The sequence below is a fragment of the Ochotona princeps genome, chromosome 21, assembly GCF_030435755.1.
Source record: "Ochotona princeps isolate mOchPri1 chromosome 21, mOchPri1.hap1, whole genome shotgun sequence".
Taxonomy (NCBI): Eukaryota; Metazoa; Chordata; class Mammalia; order Lagomorpha; family Ochotonidae; genus Ochotona; species Ochotona princeps.
Window position 1 is genome coordinate 4,634,376 of NC_080852.1, and position 15,414 is coordinate 4,649,789.

At 47.2% G+C, this 15,414-nt stretch overlaps 1 protein-coding gene across 6 annotated transcripts in view; it reads left to right on the forward strand.

The window, feature by feature from the left end:
* The window catches only part of LDLRAD4 (low density lipoprotein receptor class A domain containing 4), a 347,890-nt gene that overhangs the window by 178,925 nt on the left and 153,551 nt on the right, over positions 1-15,414 (forward strand). For all 6 annotated transcript variants that reach the window (XM_058678479.1, XM_058678480.1, XM_058678478.1 and 3 more), the window contains one exon: positions 12,071-12,211. In XM_058678479.1, coding sequence (XP_058534462.1) covers positions 12,071-12,211 — 141 coding nt within the window. The remainder of the gene's footprint in view (positions 1-12,070; positions 12,212-15,414) is intronic.

The following is a 15,414-nucleotide window of genomic DNA, read 5'->3' on the forward strand; positions in this document are numbered from 1 at the left end:
TCCAGGTTTCAAGAATAAATTTCAAAAATGATTTATCATTTAAGTTATCATTGAAACACTTGGCAGTAAGTGACAGAATTGCCAGAAGGTTAAAGGGGACTTGCATTCTTTAAAATTCCCTCTCTCTATGTTCCGTTTTTTTATCCTTTGAAAAACCAAGAATGGGGGGTCAGCTTGGTGGCTGAGCGGGCTAATCCTCTGCGGTCACTGGTATCCCATATGGATGAAGGCTCATGTCCCTGTTGCTCCACTTTCTTTTTTTTTTAAAGATTTATTTTTTTTTATTACAAAGTCAGATATAGAGAGAGGAGGAGAGACAGAGAGGAAGATCTTCCGTCCGATGATTCACTGCCCAAGTGAGCCGCGACGGCAGGTGTTATGCAGATCCGAAGCCGGGAACCAGGAACTTCTTCCAGGTCTCCCACGCGGGTGCAGGGTCCCAAAGCCTTGGGCCATCCTCGACTGCTTTCCCAGGCCACTAGCAGGGAGCTGGATGGGAAGTGGAGCTGCCGGGATTAGAACCGGCGCCCATATGGGATCCCGGGGCATTCAAGGTGAGGACTTTAGCCGCTAGGCCACGCCGCCATGCCCGTGTTGCTCCACTTTCAATCCAGCTCCCTATTCATGGTCTGGGAAAGCAGCGGAAGATGGCCTAAGCCCTTGGACTCCTGCACCAGCTCTGGTCATTGCAGCCGTTTGGGTAGCGAAGGGCAAGGGAGGTCTGTCTCTCTCTCCTCTCTATAAAATCTGCCATCCCAATAATATAGATAGATCTTTAAAAACTAAACAAAGAAAAGCAACAGAAAGAAAAAAGACGTGATGAACTGCTTTGAGAATAGAACATAGAAGAGACCTTTGTGACTTTTAGATGAGAGCTCCAAGGGACAGCTGACCCTAGCAGATCTCAGTGCCCTGTGGTGACCACGCCTCCCCTCCTGCGGAGGGTGCTGCGGCCCCAGGAGGGACACCTGAGTGGCTCAGAGGAGGAGTTCACCCTTGTCGCTTGAATCCAGGCAACACATTTTACCAGTGAGGACTCTAGAGATGAGATTTCTGCGTAGGACAAACAAAATGTGTGTCAGAGCTGCAGGAGACCGGCTGCAGGGTCTCTGGACAGTTGTACCCATGGGGCGCATGATGCCCATGTGCCCATGGCCATGGCCATGCTGCTTGCCCAGGACGGTGTGGGATGAATGAGCACAGAATGAAGGACTAGAAGGAAGGTGCCCAGGGCCCAGGGTGTGCCAGGCCCCGGGAGAAGCACAGCCTGTAGACTCCTGTGGTTCCCAGCTTGGGGCCAGGTCCCTGCTCTGGACACCTGAGCACCCTAGGTCAACCCTGCCAGTTGTGCGTGGTCCTGAAAACCCACCTTCCTCTAATGCGTCTGCAAAAGGCAAATCGGTGACTGTTTAAAGCTCTTGCTGGATTTTGTGAATTATGCTGCAAGATTAGTCTTGATGAACAGTACACATTAAATGCTTTGTAGAGTCAAGTTCCCATGACATTCAAATACATTTACTTAAAAATCTTACCACAGCATATACGTGCAAGAATCATTGCATGGTGTTCCATAAATGTGTACAATTTTTTGTATTAGTTAAAAATTAGAATTGTTTAAAAATTAAACATGTAGGTACTGGTGCCGTGGCATAGTAAGCTAATCCTCTGCCTGCAGCATTGGCAACCCGTGTGGGTCCCAGTTCAAATCCTGGCTGCTCCACTTCCAATGTAGCGTCCTGTTAATGCATCTGTGGAAGCAGTGGAAGATGGCCCCAGTGCTCGGGCTCCTACATCCGTATGGAAGACTGGGAGGAAGCTCCTGGCTCCTAGCTTTAACATAACCCAGCTGTGACTGTTGCAGCATCCATGGAGTGAACCAATGGATGGAAAAGCTCTCTCTGTCTCTCCTCTGCAATTCTGCTTTTCAAGTTAAAAAACACATCTGTGAAAAATGAATATATTTTTAAAAATCAAAGCCTATAGATTGAGAGCCATTAATAGGCGAATCATGCAAGACTTTACAATGAATACCTGCTTCCCCCAATAGTTCTGTTTTCCACATTGGAAGTTAGGGTAACCCAGGAACTGCTTTGTATGCCTTCCTGTAGCTTAACTTGGGTGCTGGTGACACGGGCGGTTTTTTTCTTTGCATAAACCCATTGAGCTGGACTTCCTGGCGTGTGCGCTCTCTCTCTCTCTCTCTCTCTCTCTCTCTCTCTCTCTCTCTCTCTCTCTCTGACACACACACACACACACACACTGTCCTGCAATAAAATGATTATTTCAATGGCAAAGAGTGTATTATACTCAGAGCCCTTCAGTGCCTCTGCCCTCACATCCCAGTTACCGTCTTCCTGGTGGTATCAGATCCACTGGGCCCCAGATTTGTCGCTGTCTTCCTCACCTCCTCGCTCTCCATCAGGTACTGGCCCTGTGAGGTAGGACGCCTTGCTCCTGCTCCAGTCATGAGAGGCGCTCAGTACTTCTTTCTTGAGATAAGAGGAGAAGTATCTGCTATGGTGTTCCGCCTCATGGGCTTGGGTCAGGGGCTGGGATTTGTTGGTATGATGCCATAGTGTGGGAGTGTGTGTGTGGGGGGGTGTTTTTTCTGCCAGAAGTCCTTTGGAAATATATAACATCATCCACTGACCATACAAAATTATCAATTTAAGAATTAACTCTGGAGCCAGCACAATGGTGTAACAAGCTAATCCTCTACCTGCCAGTGCCAGCGTCCCATTGGTGTCCCGGCTACTTTATTTCCAATCCAGCTCCCTGCAGATGACCTGAGAAAGCAGCAGAGGATGGTCCAAAGCCTGTGGGCACTTGCACCTACTTGGGAGACCCGAAAGAGGCTCCTGGCTCCCAGCTTCAGATCAGCCCAGCTCTGGCCATTGGAGCCATTTGAAGAGTGAACCAGTACATTTAAGTCCTCTCTCTGTTTCTGCTTCTCTCTGTAAAAATTGCCTTTCAAATAAAAACAAATAGAGTAAGGATGAATTAGTCGGCTGTGGGTTTATTGAGTTCCAAGTACTGTGTACAGTTGTCTTACATAGCCCACAGGCCAGTGTTCCCCACCCTGTGGATTAGGCACTTGATTTGTGCTTTTATTTTGTATTTTTTTCAAAAAAAAATTATTTGTTTTTATGGGCAAGTCCAATTTACAGAGAGGAGAGATAGAAAGATTGCTGGTTCACTCCCCAACTGGCTGCAGTGGCCAGAGCTGAACTCATTTGAAGCTGGGAGCCAGGAACCATGAGCCAGGAGCTTCTTCCTGGTCTCGCACGTGGGTGCAGGGGCCCAAGGACTTGAGCCATCCTCTGCTTCTGTCTTAGTCCATAAGCAGGGAGCTGTACCAGAAGAAGAGTAGCCAGAACAGAGGCAACAAACTGGGCAGCGCATGACTGCAGTATACCTCAGCATGGGCGTGGACTGGGTCTGGGATGTACCGGACTGGGCTAGACTCCAGCAGCCACTGATGCTTGTGAGAGTCAGAATGGGTGTAAGATGAGCTGGGCTAGGCCTCTGCACCTGCCGAACCATGCTAAGTCTGCAGGTGGGCCAGACAGGGCTGGGGCTGAAGCACCCTTCGGTAAAAGCCGGGATGGATGTGGGCCAGTCAGGCAAAGCCTGCTGTTTCTGCCAGGACAGGAGGTGAGCCAAGTTAGGCTGAGCCAAGAATCTACCAGTGTGCGCGATATCTGCCCCTGGCAGGAGAGCTGATAGAGCAAGCTTGGGGAACTCATCTGTCAGGATGCAGTCCCTGCATGTGAGCACAGAAATCAAGATTGGGAGCAGCCCAGACCCCAGGCCAGGTTATGGGACCTGCCAACATATGTGTGAATCAGGTCTGGGAGCAAGCCAGGCTGGGCCAGTTCATGACACCATCTGGCAGATCTGAGAACCAGGATGGGGTGCTGGATGATCAGGGGCTGGCTGACTTGGCTAGGCTACAGCACCCACTGACAAATGCCAGGGTGAGGCAGGTCATGAGAGACTGAGCTGCAGCACCCCCAGCACACTTAAGACCCAGGAAGGGAGCAAGCCTGGTAGGTGACAGTGAGGACTCCCCTGATGGGCCACTGCTCCCACTCGTGAGCATGAGAGCTGGGACCAGGGGTAGACCAGGCTCGGCAGGGCTACAACACCTACTGACCTGCATGTGAGCTGGTTTAGAGGGAGAGCCAGGATGGTCTGAGTGAGTGTAATCACTGGTGCCTGCATGAGCCAGAAGTGCAGGCTGGTCAGCCTTTGCTGTTGCATCAGCTGGCCTCCTCAGTTGCTGACGACTGTATTGGATGGCACATGGGGGACATGGCAGTCCATTGGGGCCTGTAGAAGGCATCAAGTACCATAGCAGAGAATGGAGGGCAGAAGAAATTGGACAGCTCTCCCAGCCAAGAGTTGACAGTAAGTATCTGGGCGAATGGAGACTCTTAAGGTAGACTGTGTCAACTGATGGACCTTGGAAAGATTTCCTCAATTTTGGTGCGATGAAATGAGCATTTCCGAACTATTGAAACCACTTGAGCAGAACCCTCGGAGCATGCTCCGCATTGGGGACCCTGGGATGACAACGGGTGGCCATCTCCCATGCCCAGGGACTGATGCAGTCAGGATGCTGGGTGCAGCTTCTCCTCTTCTCTGCTTGCTTCCTCTGGAATCAGGAAGAAGAAAAAGAAAGTTGGAAACAAAAGTCTCATCCACTTTTTCCTATTCCTCAACTTTTGCCACTTTACTTGGTGGTCCACATGGGCATGTATCTTAACTATGTAAACATCATCAGAAATAAAATTTTAAAAATAAAGAAAGAAAGAAGTAGAGTGGCTAGGACACCAACTGGAGCTCATGTTGGATGCTGGCACAGCACTTAGAGTATTAGCCTGTTGAGCTACTGCACAGACCCCTAATTAGTGCTTCTAAAATAAGAATTGTGGGACTGGTGCTGCATACAACAAGTTAAGCCGTGGCCTATTGCACCAACATCCTATACCAGTAGGAGTTCTGGCTGCTCCACTTCCAATTCAACTTCCTGCTAGTGTGCCTGGGAAAACAGTTAAGGACAGACCAAGTCCTTGGGACCCTGTATCCATTTGGGAGATCTGGAAGGAGCTCCTGGCTCCTGACTTTGGATTGGCTCAACTCTGGCCATTGTGGCCACTTGGGGAGTGAATCTGCGGATGGAGGATCTTTCTGTCTCTCCTCATCTCAGCATATCTAACTTTCCAATGAAAGTAAATAAATCTTTAAAAAAAATTTTTTCTGGTTGTGTAATTATATATAAACTTCCCAGGAAACTGAAGTCATCCATGACCCTGGCATCCAGAGACAGGCACTGTTCACATATTGGTTCACACATCTTTTAAAATAATTTGTTGGTGTATATTACATATGTTGATAAACCATTTTTTTAAAAGATTTATTATTATTGGAAAGCCGGATATATACAGAGGAGGAGAGACAGAGAGGAGATCTTCCATCCGATGTTTCACACCCCAAGAGAGCCGCAGCGGGCCGGTGCGCGCCGATCCGATGCTGGGAACCAGGAACCTCTTCCGGGTCTCCCACGTGGGTGCAGGGTCCCAAAGCCTTGGGCCGTCCTCGACTGCTTTCCCAGGCCACAAGCAGGGAGCTGGATGGGAAGTGGAGCCGCCAGGATTAGAACTGGCGCCCATATGGGATCCCGGTGCATTCAAGGCGAGGACTTTAGCCGCTAGGCCACGCCGCCGGGCCCTGTCCACTCATTTTTTTAAAAGAAGATTTATTTATTTACTTGAAAGGCAAAGTGACAGAGAGCGGGGGAGGAAGAGACAGAAAGAGATCTTCCCTCCTTTTGTTCACTTCTTAAATGACTATTAGTGTAGGGGCTGGGCCAAGCTGAAGCCAGGAGTCTGGAACTCCATCCAGGTCTCCTGTATGTGTAGCAGAAGCCCATGTGCTTGACCTGTCTTCCACAGCTTTCCCACGCTCATTAGCAAGAAGCTGGATTGGCGGCAGAGCAGCCGGGCTTAGGTCAGTGCTCGCGCGTGGGTGACATTGGTGCAGGCGGTGGCTTAGCCTGCTTTGCTGCCATGCTTGGTTTGAAACAGGAAGCTCCTTACTTTGAGCAAGTCTTGAAATGAATGGTGGTATTTTGATGGCAAGTTGAATGACTGATTCTTTCTGATGGAAGGGTAACAATAGGACTGTATGTCTGAAGGCTTCAAGGTACTTCGACCTTTTTAAGAGCAAATTGTGCATTTTACGGTTCTCAGAGAATCTGAAACCCATTAAAATCATCTTCTCAGCACCGTAATGGGAACGATAAACCACATCATAAAATGAGCATTTTTAAAAAAATGTTATTACTATCTTCAGGGGGAAGCTTTTTTGGGTTGTCATTAATCTTATTACTGGGGCAAATAGCCCTTTATTGTGTCCTAGTTGTCTTTCTGAAGGACAAGTACAGTTTGAGTAACGTCACTTAAGAGATGATTTTTATTAAGTGCCTGAGGGGTCATTTAATTCATTCCACATCATATAAACCCTCCAATTAGATTTCCCTTTTTTGCAGATTTATGACCAGGAATGTCCGCCTTGTCTTTGAGTGAGGTCAGGCTGTCATTCATGATGCCCGCACCTTTATGTTGAGTTCTGGCAGAATGTGCAGATGGCCCTGTGTGCCAGGTGAGGGGCACCAAGCTTCCCCGCATCTTCTCTCTCAGGTTGCCATATACTGTGTCTCCTACAGATGAGTCAATACAGCTATTTGGCATTGAAGACTTTGACAGCCAAATGTGTTACAAGCGTCATCCCTATGGCATTCACGCATGGGCAGAAGCTGTCAATGAAGAAAATGGCCCTAAGGATGAACTTTTAACTCATCATTCCTGAAGATTCTAGAAGCTCTAGCTTCATAATTAGCTATGTCATCCTTGGAAAAAACCATTCCAATAGCCCTGCTTCCTTGAGGGCTAGTAAAGGAAATAAAGGTAGAGGGAACCTTTTTCTTTTTGGTAAAATTGGTACCTACAGTGGCCTCTCTGCCTTTAAAGAGAGTTTTTCAATGAGAAGAGCGATGGACTGTCTTTGAGTTAGAAGCTGGGAGTCTGCCTGGCAAGTTGGTTCACTGACCACTGTGAACTTTCCAGTCCCCTCTGGGATTGGTGACGTGTTTGTCTGGGATTCAATGAGCTGACCTGGCATCTTTGTTGAACTTTACTTTTATTATGACAAACCTCATCCCTTGCAAGAGAGGCAGTAGACTGTATGTGTGTCTATGTATCAATAAAAAAGATCGCTGTTTTCTCCATAGTAGGACACGACTTACACTGATTTTGATAAAATGACATAGACTTGTTGGAAAAACCTGTTAATTCTTGGCCAATAGCTGTTTGCTCACAGCTAAGTTAGACCTCTTGGTAATCTCAACATAAACACACTGAGCAGGTCCCATTACTAAGGCAGGTTCTAAACTTCAGTGTCAGAAATGATGGAGCCAGAATTACTCTCAGCCTTCAGGTTTGGGAATCATAGAAGTGTGAACTAAATGAGTCAGTGTTGCTATATGAGTTTTAACAGAAATAATGAACATAGACTGCTTTGCCAATTCGCGAGAAAGGCTGATTTTACAGCTGAGATGGAAAGCCGTATATAGGTCCTTATTTTGTGCCTGAGATCATATCTGTGAAAACCGAGGCCTCAGCAGAGAGTAGGAAAGATTGAGAACAACTTTGTGTTGCCTTTTAACTAATAGAATGTTGACTCTACCAAGTGGATTAAATTTAGCCTCTGCGAGGCAGATTTGTTCTTCTGGAATTCAAGATGGAACATAGATCTTAGAATTCCATCCAAGTTTAGATCTAAAACATTCAAATGGTTAAGCTAACTGGTCCTTGATTTAAAAAAAAAAAACAAAACACCTAATTTTAGTAAATAAGTATGGAATCCACAGAAAACCCTGGAATGTTCCATTTATTTCTTGGTTTCTGAACTCTTAAAATTCGTTTTTTTTTTTCCTCCCCCAAAGGTTAACAAAATATTTGGAAATTCTCTAACTCTTAATCATTCTTTTCCTTTCTCTTCTCTCATTTGGTAGGCCCCAGCTAGTCAGTGTCAGCCTGCGCTAGTTGGAATGATACTCAGACAAAAAGGATTTTGTCTCTCGATTTGTGGCGATGTTGCTTTTGCTGTGCATAGGTGGACTCTGGCCTCTGGCTGTCAGTGGCTCAGGATTCTCACACTGGTCTGTGTCCTCAGTGGGCTGGGACAGTCCACCAGGAGCTTCATCAGGGGTTTTAAGAGGAGATGTAGCCAAGCTAAAGAGACTGCAGATTTGGAGAGAATTCTAGAATCCTCGAAGCATATAAGGGAGTTGATCCTGGCAGGTTTTCCTGAGCAATCCAATCGAGGTTCTGGCAGAAAGGAAAGCCACATTTTTCATGAAAGTCTCAACTTTGTTTTAAAGAAGGACTAGTTAAATATTCCAAGTGATTTTAATCTCTGGCTCCTGAAGGTTGTTCCTTCGGCATCCCAGTGTTCGACTCATGAAATCAACATGAATTTGTCATCAAGAGGATTCTAATGGTGAACAGTCCTTCGTTTCCCTCAATTTGTGACTTAGCAAAAATAGTTGACAAGTTTCGCAAAGAATGGGAAAAATGTTATAGGAAAACATGCTTTCTTTTTTCTTGGATCTTCTTTCGCTGACTTCAGTGTTACTCTGTGGAGGCTATTTCCTGGATTTTATGGACAAAATCTTGACTAGAGAAGTCAAGGCCGCATTTGTGCGGGTTTCTGGCATATTCCAGGGATACAACAGAGTTATTGTATCCAAAAGTTAGCTAAATTTCTGCCTGTTTTTTTTTTTTACAAGCTTAGTTCTTTTTATTATTTATTTATTTCTTTTTTAATCTGAAAGGCAGAGTGACAGAGAGAGAGGTGTTTATGTCTCCTGGTTCATTCTCCACATGGCTGCGTCTCCCAGAGCCAGGCCAGGTTAAAACCAGAAGCCAGAAACTCCATCCAGGTCTCCCCATGAGTGATAGGGGCTGAAACACATGGGCCATCATCTGCTACCTTCCCAGCTTCATTCACAGAAAGTTGAACAGAAGAAGACGAGCAGGTAGAATTCAAACCACCGCTCCAATATGGGATGCCAACATCACCAGTAGCGACCCTTGATCTTTTTACATTAAAAAATACCCCTCACACAAAATAGAAAAGCAAGTGCCAATTAAGCCTTCCCAGAAAGTACTACTGGCTAACCAGAAGGCTCAGTATATTTGAATTATCTACTTCTCAATAGCCCGTGGTTTTCTATCTTGGCTGACTATCAGGATCTGCCCCTGAAAGAGCCAGCAGAGCAGCCTTGGCTGCGACCCAGGCATCAGTAGTGTTGAAAGATGCCCGAGTAGTTCCAAGGTGCAGCCTGAGGTGAGAGCCTTTCTTCTGGGTTTATTCATTTGTTTTGAAGTACATAATAACCTACTCTGCAGATGATCCGAATGCATTGAACTTTGGATAACACACCGTGGTGAAGATGGCCTTCAAGGGCGAATTGGGATCAGCTTGGCCTCTGCCTCTCAGCACCAGTTTTGATAACTTACACAGATGTTTTACTGTGGTCTGTAGTTTCATTCTGGCTTAGGCATTGACTTTTAACACTTGATAGCATTATAGTGATTTTCTGTATCATACCAAGAAACCAATGAATTCAAATTTTCAGTCCGATCGGTTGGATTTCAATGGCTGTGTGATGGCCAGACTCTTCAGTTTGATTTTGAGCTAGTGACTCTCCATTGACAAGATGTAGAGTTTATGAATCTGAAGTGCTATGAATTGGAGTGAATAGTACCTATTGCTAAGGAGAAAGAGTTTGCTAGAAAGTCAGTCCTGCTTCCTGGGTCTTGGTAAGGCTACTTTGGCAGCAAGCTGTTCTGAGAATTTGGTTATGTGTGTGTGGACATCTTTGCATCTCACACATTCATGAGAACAGATCTGGCGTGGTGGAAGGGGGCTAAAACAGGAATGACAGCATTCACCCTAGTTTTTGCTCACAGTATTCCTTAGGAGACTTAACCTAGGTTATTCATTTATTCAACAAATCTGTGGTTTCCTGAGAGCCAGCTGGGAGTTGGGGAACAGCCTGGCCAGGAAGGACCCCAGGAATGAAGGTGTGTGCCCTGGAAGGAGTCGGCACATGTATAAGTAGCATTACACTTTCATGTTGTGAAGGCTGTAAAGAGGGCTACCTCCTTGGCATGCCCATGCCTCGCCACCTGCCACAGAATGCAGAAGGAGCTACAGTGTGTCCGTGCTGGTTATAGGAATGCATGAATCACATGATTTATTCCCTTGAAAATTGGTTGTTGCTCTACATCTGTTTTCTTCAGACAAGTTGACATGAGTGAAGTTTGGATGCCACTTCATTTCCACTGGCATAAAGATCAAATGTGGTCTTCTGATTGGAGAGCCTTTCAGATGGACCAGTGGTCAGCTTTTCAGCTACAGACCAGTTCATCATCATCTCAGTTAACGCTGGAAGTGTCTGGTTTGGACTGACATCCTTTTTGTATTTGGGATTAATCAGAAGCCCAGTAATTCCTTTGGGAAGTAAGACAAATTCTTTCCTTGGCATGCTTTCCTTTTTCTCATTATGTAAACAAAAACAAAAAGATGCTTCATAAGTGTGATTTCGGAGAGCTGGAGTTTGTCTTCCTGCCTCCTACGACAGGCAAGTGTAGCTGTAGCCATGCCTCTCCCCATGTGACCTGGTCACACCTAGTGCACAGGTTTTCTCCCCTGTGCTGGTGGGTGTGCTCCTAGGCTGTGTCCACGTGGGGTTAGAAGCCAGGCAGGGAGCTTCTGTTGCTTGCTTTTCCTTTTTTCCCTCTCTGGACAATGTGAACTGTTGAGCGTTGCAATACTCCATTGCAAGCATTGGCAGAAATCCCCCCAAGAACTCAAGTCCCCTTCCCAACAAATTATGTGTGATGGGCAGACTGTTCAGTTTGATTTTGAGCTATGAATCCTCATTGGCAATATATAGAGGGATAATGGGGTGCCCGTCTCCCCCGGGGTAAGAGCAGGCTTTTGCAGTGTACCCCATTTGGGGATTACACAGCTGGAGGAAGCCTCTGTGAGCAGATGCTGTCCAGTCCTCTAGTTGGAGAATGAAGGGCTGGAGTTAAGAGGACCCAGGACTGCATCCAGGGCTGCTACTGCTGTTGTGGGGTCCTGAAGGCTAAAAAAGCTGTGCTTCCCCCACATTGATGGGGAACCTGGACTCTCCCCGAGGCTCCATCTAGCATGTGCTATGTGGGGCCTACCAGCACTAGTGGGTGCCCCTGGGGAAACGGTGCTGGTCAGAATGCAAATTAGTGTGCATTGTCAAATAGACATAGGTACTTCTGGGACCCTGTGTGTAGAATTGTGTCATTCCCTTGATCTTCAGTTGCTTACATTGATAGTATGTTAATTTGCTAACTTGAAGTCCTCTGAAAGAGAATTCTGTTTCCAAATGTTGATCTGTACAGATTTCAGAGGCCCTGCGTGCAGTGAAGCAAGCGTACAGGATCTTGGATGTAGGTCCCATCCTATTTCTGTAATGCACCAATGAGTCGCTCGGTATGACTGTTTCTTATTTGGTGCAGAATGCTGTGTTTAACAATATAGACTGAATGCTTCCCCCTGCCTGGCATTGTACCTAGCTTTTGTTAAGCATGAGCTCAGTGAACACCACAGTTTTGCCCAGATTTTCACCACAAGATAGTGGCAAATTAGAAATAAGGATTATGAGTCTTCTCCAGCCAAGCCATACTCCTGAGTTTTCCTGAGTTCCTGCTGCTACTGCACAGACTCCCTGCCTCCTTGGAAAGGTGGGAAACCATCAGGGGTGTCTTCCAACAGAGCAACACAGCTCCCCAGCCATGCCTGACACTGAGCAGGCAGTGGAAAGAAAGCAGCAAGTGTTGCACATGTTGTGGGTTGGTATGGTGTTGTGGAGTGATATTAAACTGACAGTTTCAACTCAAGAGCACCATGCTGGCTTGCACTGACTGCTCCATGTTTCCTTATTGTGCTTTTTCAGAGTGCAAATTCACCTGCACCAGCGGTAAATGCTTGTATCTCGGTTCGCTGGTCTGTAACCAACAGAACGACTGTGGGGACAACAGTGATGAAGAGAACTGTCTCCTGGTGACCGAGCATCCGCCTCCAGGCATCTTCAACTGTAAGTGCCCCACCCTCCATTTGCCTTGGTGGTGCTGGATCTGGTTGTTGCTACAGTTCTGCAGGAGGGCAAAGGGTGCTGTGCTGTTTTCTGGTGTTTTTGTGAACAGTCCTTTTCTCAGGATAGAAAGCATGTTGAGTTCTGCTGTGTCTTCAGACGTAGTCGGTGGTACTTTTTGGTTGTTTTTTTGAATGAGCTTTTTCTTTTTAACGTACTTGAGGAGCACTGATTACAGTTATTCTTCACACCATTGTATTGAACTTTTCGGGAGTACATTGGAAATTAAATAAGAATGATAAGTGAGGGGCCTGAAACTAATCAAGAGAGGAGAAATATCAATACCGGACTTGTCAAGGCTCTGAGTCTGTGTTTTTCTGTTAGGTGCTGCGTGGAAGCAGTTCTCAAGGGGTTCTTTACATGGGTGAATGCCTGTGGCCGTGACGTTGAGCACTGCTCACTTTGAGAAGGTGACATCAGAGTTAGAATTTCATTTGCTTTTGATAGTGCCATTCTTATGAGAAGGCAGGAGTGGAAAGGCAGCCTAGAAACCCTGCCAGATTTTTTCCAGGTGGCAGTGGCCTGTGTGTCACTAGGGAGCATAAGCAGAGGGCGATGATCTTGCATTGGGGTGCCATGGTGGGTGTTGTTTGCTGTGCAGACCCTCTCCCAAGGGTCTCCCTGTTGATGGGATGTTTAACTTCTTGTTGCCGTGTTATTGGCATGATGTGGGGGGAGTTGTGTTTGCTGCAGATCTCATAGATTCTGTTTTGGAAATAAGACCATGTGAATGCCAGTGACAAAAACGTGAGAATGGGAGAGGATGTAAAGAAGCTATATTCACTGTTCCCAATGTGTTTTGGTATCAAGACCAAGCCCCCATGTAAAATGACTGTGCTCGAGTGAGTTCTCTGCCGCTGATGCCTGCTGACTTCAAGCGTCTCGTAGTGCCATGTTCCAGCACTTGTGTCCATTTGCACCTGAAGAAGTTGGTTCTCAGAGGTTTGGGTTAAGAGAGGGTTTTGTTGGCAGCGGGTCCGTCTTGTCCTTAGGCCACTGGAACTGGAGCCTCCCTCACATGGGCTGCAGCTCTGGCTCTCCAGATGTGGGTTGGCCTTGTGGTCTCTTTCTCTGGTGTTCTGCCAAGTGCGTGTGAGCCTACCTGGGGGAATGGGAGGAAGGCTACAAGGCCCAAGGGGAGGACTTGGAGCCCAACGGGAACAAGGACTAGCAGCTATGTGCCAGAAGACAAAGTGGCAAAAGGACCCTTCTTGTCTGCCTTCCCCGTGGAAAGAAGACTGTCTGAGTGGGGATGTGGTGCTGGGCTGTGGCCCTGGCCCGTATGTAGCAGTCAGCATGATCTTTATCTCCTGGAAAAAGTTGTTTGCACAGTGGGAGTATGAGAATGGTTCCCGAGAGCATCATGTGAGACCATCCACAGAAACACTTACACTAGAACCTTCCAAGAGTGGCTTTGGATAGGTTGGCTAGACTTGAGCTGGGCGTCTTAGAAGAACAACATAAAGGTGGTTTGTTTCCTTTTTTTTTTTTTTTTTTTTTTGGACTGGAGTCAAAGCAAGCATGACCTGTAGTCAGCTGTGGGATGGGTGTGGGAGTTCTGAGAAGCAAGCCCGTGGCCTCTACCTGGCCACTTGATGGCCTCTCTGTGCCTTCAAGGTGCTTAGGGATCACTCAGGGTCTTCCATTGACAGCCTTCCTTTCTGATCTCTTTCCTTCTTCTTCCTGTCCCTGTCTCCTCTTCCCTGTTCCAAGGACTTGTTTCTGGATATCTTTTAATAACAGCAACAATAAAAACTACAGGCCTGGCTTGGCATGATGACTCAATGGCTAAATCCTCACCTTGCAAGGGCTGGAATCCTATATGGGTATCGGTCGACTTCCCGTCCAGCTTTCTGTTTTTGGCCTGGGGAAAGCAGTGGAGTATGGCCCAAAGCCTTGGGATCCTGCACCTGCGTGGGAGATTTTAAGAAGCTCCTGGCTCCAGGCTTCAGATCAGTTCAGCTCTGGCCATGTGGTCATTTGGGAAGTGAACCAGCGATGGCAGATCTTGCCCTCTGTCTCTCCCCTCTATAAATCTGCTTTCCAATGTAAATAAATAAATAAATCTTAATAAAAAAGAAACAGGCAAAATTCCTTCTCTTTGCTGTAGAAATCTGAGTTTTCAATCTTCAGGCCTTCAATCAAATGGATGAGGTTCCTCTAGGGAGTGAATGATCATAGTATCAAGGTTAGTGTTTGAACAAACAACTGGCCACCAAAGCTTGGTCAGGGTGACATAAAATTAGTTACCACAGCAAATTATGGAATTAAAAATGAAGATGGTGGCTACCCCTTGAAGGCAGAGGTTTAATGGTCACAGGAAACTGATGGTGGTTGGACAGCTGTGTTCACTGTGTGATACATGTGTAGTTCAGAGTGGGCGTTTGTTGATGATTCACACAGTTCAGGCTAGCAAGAGAAGAAGGTTGCTGTTATGCCTCCAGTCGGGGATAGGTGTGGTCACAGAGGCCCTTTGGGCACCAGAGAGGCTCATTCCAATTGGACCAGCAGAACAGGGGCTTCTGGAGGTGATGTGCTGGACAGCAGGAGAGAAAGAATGCAGGGCCGGGGTTGAACCAGCAGGAGTGTGGAACAGCAGTCAAGACTGGCATTGGCCGCAGGCTGATCTGAGGGGAGGCAGGAGATGGGGGCAATGAGAGGTGACAGCTGGGAGAGTGAGGCCCAGCGAGGAGCCACACCTCTGCTTCTGGGACACCTGGGGCGCCTGACCCTGGCATTGCCCCACCCAGGCTTTCCTCTGTGAACCGCTGTCCACCACGCCTGCTCTAGGCCCATGGGCCCCGTGACACTGCATCCTCAAAGCCTCTTGGCCCCACGTTGGTGGGCAAAGCAGAACTCTCCCAGCTTCCCAGAAGCGACCAGTGAGGAGTCAGCACAACCTGGGAAGAGCAGTGTGCACCCAGAGTCTTGGCCGACCTTCCCTGGGCAATGGCTGCTGTGAGATGGGTGTCACTGTAAAGACAAGGTTGAAAAGCAGCTGGTTGGCAGTGGCGGCTACTCTTCCTTTGCAGCCTTAGTGGAATTTCCGATTAGCTGAGAGGCTCTGAAAATGGGGAGTGGAATGTGCACATCCAACCTTACTCGGGTGGGATGGGGTGGGCTGGGGGAAGGGGAGTTGCTACTTT